Genomic DNA, 6816 nt, shown 5'->3' on the forward strand with positions numbered 1-6816 from the left:
TTTTTTTTTTTTGTAATTACAATATTGGGAAAGGGAAAAAAGAAGGGGTTGACAAGATTTGAATCAGTGTCATTTAAATGTTAAACAGGACATCTAACCACTACTTCAAATAAGTCTTGTCGACATTACTAGTTCTAGAAATTAGATTCTAATGCTGATATATAATAAATTAGTAATATTTGATCTATATGTACAAGAAACATTTACTATATTATTCAAAAGAAGTGCTAATAAATATCTACTAATATTGTATATAAAAAATACTTTTTGTTTATGTATTATATAATTTTTAAAATAAATATTTACAATAATGTTAATTATTAAAGTGCAATATATATGTAGAAAAAACATTGTTTTTATTTTTAAATCAACTCAAAATACTTTTTGAGTTTTAAAACCTTGATTGTTTCTAATTTTTATTTTAAAATGAATAAAAAAAAGCTATATGAGGCTTTGACATATTTGGTAAAGATCAATGCCTCAATTTTTGAAGGTTTGGATTTGAGTTTCACCATCTATATTTGTGATGTATATATGTTTTACATGGTTTTTGTTCAATTCCTTTTCAAATATTGTCCAACTTTGTATGATTTTTCATCCACTGTGCATTGTATTAATCGATTCTACATATCATTATAGTTAGTTGAACTTTTAATTATACTATCTTGTATTAGTGAAACTTTCAAATAAAAATAAAAAGTGCTACATAAATATCTACTTAAAATTGTATAAAAAAAATTTCTTTCACAATTTGTATTTTCATATTTTTATATAATCTTTAAATAAAATAATTAAAAATTGAAGGATCAAGCATGTGTTCAATAGCATTAAATACAATTTGTTACCACTCCGTTTAAGTAAATCTTAAAAGAAAATATTTTATGTTTGAAATATTTCCTTTCACACGCATCATAGATGCGACAAAATCTAGTTATTATTTAAATCACTAATTAAACTACTGAATACTAACTAGACTGGAGAAATTATTAAACTACTCTTTTTTAAAATAAGTTATATTTTTATCATGGTGTTTTTGTCTTGTTTACATTTTAAATAATACCAATAAAAACTACAATTGATGAGATTTGAACAGGTGCAATTAATATACACAAAACCTCAACTTTATCACTACAATAAGAGCTTGATTTTTATTATTTTTGTACATTTTAATATTATTACACAAAAGTTTCACCTAGAGTTATCTAGGGACCGGTTCGGTTCGGGTTAGGCCTAGTAAAAATTTTAGGCATGGACTCGGCCCAGCCCAAAAAATGTGCATAAAAATTTACCCATGTCCGACTCGCCCGTATTAAAAATTTTATATTATTTTTTATATAAAAAGGTAAAATATAATACATCAAATACACTAAAAATATTAAAATAAATATTTCTTAATAAATGGGAAATTTTTTTAAAAATACTTAAAAGACATTAAGATAAGTGCAATTTAACAAGCAAATGCCTCTAAAACAGTAGCAATATAATAATGAAATGATAGCAAAACAATAAAAATAATAGTGGCAAAATAGTAAAAAAAAAGCAGTAGTTTTTTTTAGGCAAATTCAAGCGAAGTCCGAGCAATAAAAATCTTATCTGAAGCTCGACCCATTTAAAAAACGAGCATTATTTTTTTGTCCAAACCCATTTTTTGAGTCTATATTTTTGCCTAAACGCTTTCACTTTTCGAGCGGGCCTTCGCGCTAGACCAGGGCAAATCTAGTTTCACCTACATTATTAGTATATTGATAATCTCATTGCTTAAGTTTATGTCACCAGTCAATATTCTTTATAACAATATAACATTTTAACATTTTGAAATCATGTTAAATGATGCTACCTAACATGATAACATTTTAATATGCTATATAAAAAAAAATTGCAATATGAACTAAAAAGCAATTGGAGTATGTTTTTAATCACATATACTTACTTATTTAAATTTATTTTTAGTCACAATTTAAAATTAAACTAATTTATTTTACTATAATTTCGTAAGTATTGCATTCGCATATATGTTATTATTTGTGTCAAACAATATGTTTCATTATTTATTAAATATTATTTTTAAATACATACTTGTATTCTAAATACGTGTACACCCACGGTAGACTTACTAGTAATATCTATATTTATTATAAAGCCCTTGCTAAGTTTATGCCATAGGTTAATCGGATACCAATTTAGTTCGCAAAAGATAAAAATATCCTCATTTTACAAAATAAATTATATTATTTTGAGGTTGTATTTGTCATTTTATACATTTATATAGAAGAATAGAAAAATAAACATAGAGTAACTTTAAACTCATGTCTTTTTAGTTTTTCACAATTATAGTTTACCGTTGAACTAAAAACTTCATTTATTATTTATACTAAATTTTTTATAAATATGTTTACTATGTAATTTTATTCTTCGCTCACATTATAAATGTTTCGTAATTTTTTTTTTTACATTATTGATGTATTAAATTTCTTTGGCAGTAATTTTTTAGTTGATCGGAGTTCATTGTCAAGTAAATTGATAATGGTGGGTTCATATGTAATTTTTAATAAATTTGATTGATGTGATGCGAATCTGATTTATTTCTTAAATTTTTTAGTATTGTAAATACTGCGGATTTATCTTTCTATTTTTTTTTGGGATTATTTAGTAAACATGATATTTATATTGTTTTATATTCCAATAGTAATGACTTAAAATTATATGGATAAAATGGAAATGAAATGTGAAATACACCAAAAGGAGTATGAGGTTGAGAACAAAAAAGGAGATACAGCTAAAGTGATAGTGTTATTTGAGTAACAATTATGTTTTTTTTCCATCACAATATAATAAACTTAATAATAGAGGAGGAATGAGAATAATAATTAGGATTAAGAATATAATTAATAGTAAAGTTTAATTTGTAAGCAAAATCAAAATTAAAGACAAGGTTGTGTTTGTCGAGACTTGATTTTTATTGTTTACATAGATTTGTCTGGAAATACGAAGAAAACACTTCAAACAAAACAGTGTTTCAGAGTCAAACATGTCCAAAGCACTCTCAAACAAATAAATTAAACCCCCCCAAAGAAATTCCATTTTTGAAACTCAAAAAGTAGTACTTTCAACAAAGCTTCTATCTCTCTCACACAGTTTACTCCGCTCCTCTTCTCCTTTTCGTGCTCTTCGCCTTTCCCAACAGGTAATCCCCCCCCCCTTTTCTTTCTTCCTTCCTTTTGGTTTTTCTTTTTCCTTTTCTTTATATTCAAGACAGAACCCCAGATCTATTTGTCTTTATTATTTTTCCCTTTCTCATGTTGATTCTTTCGTCTTCCTTTTTTTTTTTGAAATTTTGCATAACAAAGTCAAAGATGGTGAGAAATGAAATGGGTATCCCTAAAAAGCTTGATTTCTGTGTTATTTTTGTTTCACTTAGGACATTGTTGTTATGCATGAACAAGGATGGAGAAGAATGATATGGGTATTTGCCGGTTTTGGTGGTCTTTTGAGATGGGATTTGTTATATTAGGCTTTTGGGTTATGTTAGTTTATCAATGCCGGGTTCGGGTTTAGGGTTTGAAGAGCTTTGAATGTATGCATTTATTCTTGAAATCTGATCATTCCAGTACTGACAAGTAGTGACTAATTTACTTTTGGTTCCGTGTATCTTGTTGGACTGAAGTGAGTTTATATGGATGGCCAGGTCTAATTTCAGGTTCTAATTTTCGGAGTTGGCTGGTGAAACTTCAAGCTGCATCTGCGGTGAGTTTCAGGTGGAATTTAGGACTGATATAGTTGTTTTCGTAGAGTTTTCGTTTCTTTTTTTTTCCAGAATTGTGAAAATAAAGTGGCTTAAGTAAGAGCAACTATATGGGAATTCAGACAATGGGGTCCCAAGGTGACGGTGGTAGTAATGGCAAACAGTTGCAATGTCAGCCGATAACGCGGCAAAATTCGATGTATAGTCTCACGCTGGATGAGGTCCAAAATCAATTGGGTGACTTGGGAAAACCTCTAAATAGCATGAACCTAGACGAGCTTCTCAAGAATGTATGGACCTTGGAGGCCAACCAGACCTTGGGTACAGAAACTGAAGGAACTGCGGTGACCAATCAAACCTCTCTGCAACGTCAGGCGAGTTCGTCATTAACTAGTGCTTTGAGCAAGAAGACAGTTGATGAGGTTTGGAAAGATATTCAACAGAATAAAATCGATGGGGAAAAGAAATCTAGAGAAAGGCAGCCTACCCTTGGAGAAATGACATTGGAGGATTTTCTTGTGAAAGCCGGAGTTGTCAACGAAGCTTCTAATGATGAAAATGCCAGACCTATTGCTGGGGTCGATCTTAGTGTTGCACCGCAGTTTGCACAACAAGGTCAGTGGATGCAGTACCCGCAGCAACCACAATATCATCATCCACAACAAAGTATAATGCGGGTTTATATGCCAGGCCAACCTATGCCACAGCCTTTAGCCATAGGGACTACTGGTGTAATGGATGTCTCTTACCCGGAAAACCAGTTGGCATTGCCTTCGCCTTTGATGGGGACATTATCGGATACTCAGACATCTGGAAGGAAAAGAGGTGCCCATGAGGACATAGTTGAAAAAACTGTTGAAAGGAGACAGAAAAGGATGATAAAGAACAGGGAATCTGCAGCACGTTCACGAGCTAGGAAGCAGGTCAAATTTCATCTGTTCTATCTCTCTCAACTTAACAATCACCTTGTTCCATTTTGTATCTCTTTTTTTTTTCTTGAAATGTTTTTTGATCTCATTTTCTGAATTATCGAGTGAACCTTAAATGTATTTATAAACAGGCTTATACTAATGAACTGGAGAACAAAGTCTCACGTTTAGAAGAGGAAAACGAAAGGCTGAGGAAACAGAAGGTTAGTTCTGCCTTATGACCCATTTACATTCAATTCATAGATCTCAAAACATTTTATTTTTAAAGTATAATAGCTTCATTTATTTCAACTTGTTCTTTTGTCAAAATTAGTGTTTTTGTGTATTTACTCATGTCTTTATTTTGATGACCTGTATGCAGTATGTCCATATATTCTATATAAAATTGTCATATTTCATTGAACCATTTTATTGCATTCAGTACTTTCGTGTCCATGCCTCTTGCAAATATGTACGTAACATTTTGAACTTAAAATATGGCCAATGGTTGCTTTAATGCCACGATTTTCAATTTTCCATGACTGATGGATGATAATTTAATACTCCAACAGCTTAGAGAATTGAGCCCTTTTATTCGTATATGATACCAGTTGTATCAAATCACATGATTTGCAGCTGTTCCTTGTTTAAATAGATCATACTGTCTCCTTGTGTTGCTCCTAACATAACCTAAACGTAACAAAATATTCCAGTTAAATCACTAAAAGCCTTCTTTTATCATATATTACCTTGCATGGCAACTACAGAGTCTACTCATTCACCAACACTCCCATTTAAGTCCCAAAATGATAATTGAGACAAATTGTGGGCTATACTGGTAGACACTATTACCATAAGTTGCTTGAGGATGAACTGTTTCTTAACAAAGTAGCTAGAGAGATGCTTAGATGAGTTTTACCAGAAGATCAGTAAATGCATCTGCAGGATAGTTTTAGCGTATTGTAGAATATAAACATTTACCGTAAGAAAGAAATTTTGGACTATAAAATTGTCTATGGTAGTTGTTCAAGATTTTGCCGGTTGGGTAGCTTTATTTCTTTCTTTGTTCTGTATGCAAAGTTGTGTCCGGAAGTTTGATGACTCTAAAATGAATTTTTGTTTGGTTTTAGTCCTCTCGGTTACACTGTTGTCAATGTGATCAATATAGATCACAATATGGAACCGTCATTGATATGATTCGTACCCTCTACCATGCTCAGCCGAACCTGCATGAACAGTTAATACTCTTGTGTCAGTTACTTAACATTTCCTGACCTTTACCTTAATGGACCCCGAATCTCTCATCATCTTTTTATGCCTTGGTGCTTATGAATAAAATTCGTTTTCATTCTTGGTTTCTGAATTTGTATTCTTAGGAGCTCGATAAGATGCTGCCATCTGCACCACCGCCCGAGCCAAAATATCAGCTTCGTAGAACATCATCGGCCCCATTCTAACAATTCCCGCAGTGGGTAATGTGGAAGTTATTGCATATACAAACCAGCTGCTGGCTTCTGTTTCTAAGTTACAGTTGAGGCATAAGTTAAAAAACCGAGCACCACAATCTGCAATGCATCGTCCGGAGGCTGTCATTGTTTCATACACCGTTGATGGGCTTCTGTTTCTAAGTTACAGTTGAGGCATAAGTTAAAAAACCGAGCACCACAATCTGCAATGCATCGTCCGGAGGCTGTCATTGTTCCAGACACCGTTGATGGCTGATTCCAACTTGTAAGAGTTTACCTTTTTTTTTTTTTGGTCTTGTATCTACTTTTTTGACTATGAAAATCAATTCAAACTGGCAATTTCATGTTTCCTTTGCTTACTGTCTCTAACCATTAAAGTTGGTAAGGTTTGTCCCCAAATATGTAGTTTTGTGCCCTTTTTTTCCTCTCTTGATATGAGCATATAGCCAAGTTCATGTTACAACATACAGACACACACGTGCATGTATGTATGTATGTTTGCATGCATAGTTGAGAAATACATGCAATTTGAAAACTTGTCCCCCAAAATGGATCATTTGTCGCTTTCTTAGAGCTATTTACCATCTAGCATTGCACTTAGAAAAAGAAATTGGGTTAAAAAGTTTATATCCTATTTTTATTTTTATTTTTAGGAAATTAGTCTTACTTTTTAGATTTTAATATTTAGGTTCAACTATTA

At 31.6% G+C, this 6816-nt stretch overlaps 1 protein-coding gene across 5 annotated transcripts; it reads left to right on the top strand.

Moving 5' to 3' along the window:
- The first annotated feature begins 2990 nt into the window (after window positions 1-2990).
- Window positions 2991-6466, top strand: LOC107904392 (ABSCISIC ACID-INSENSITIVE 5-like protein 2). Of its 5 annotated transcripts, none has more exons than XR_005926398.1 (5): window positions 2993-3184; window positions 3686-4665; window positions 4803-4874; window positions 6027-6175; window positions 6280-6466. XR_005926398.1 is itself a non-coding variant. In XM_016830749.2 (5 exons), exons 3-5 carry the CDS (start codon window positions 3868-3870, stop codon window positions 6105-6107), a joined length of 951 nt encoding a protein of 316 aa, XP_016686238.1. In that variant the 5' UTR covers window positions 2993-3184; window positions 3686-3755; window positions 3865-3867; the 3' UTR covers window positions 6108-6466. The 5 variants fall into 5 exon arrangements, 4 of the variants coding, with proteins under 4 accessions (XP_016686237.1, XP_016686238.1, XP_016686239.1 ...); XM_016830749.2 differs by having other exon boundaries at window positions 3686-3755; window positions 3865-4665; window positions 6027-6466; XM_016830750.2 differs by having other exon boundaries at window positions 3686-3744; window positions 3865-4665; window positions 6027-6466.
- Window positions 6467-6816: the final 350 nt, after the last annotated feature.

This window comes from Gossypium hirsutum, chromosome A05, assembly GCF_007990345.1.
Source record: "Gossypium hirsutum isolate 1008001.06 chromosome A05, Gossypium_hirsutum_v2.1, whole genome shotgun sequence".
NCBI lineage: Eukaryota > Viridiplantae > Streptophyta > Magnoliopsida > Malvales > Malvaceae > Gossypium > Gossypium hirsutum.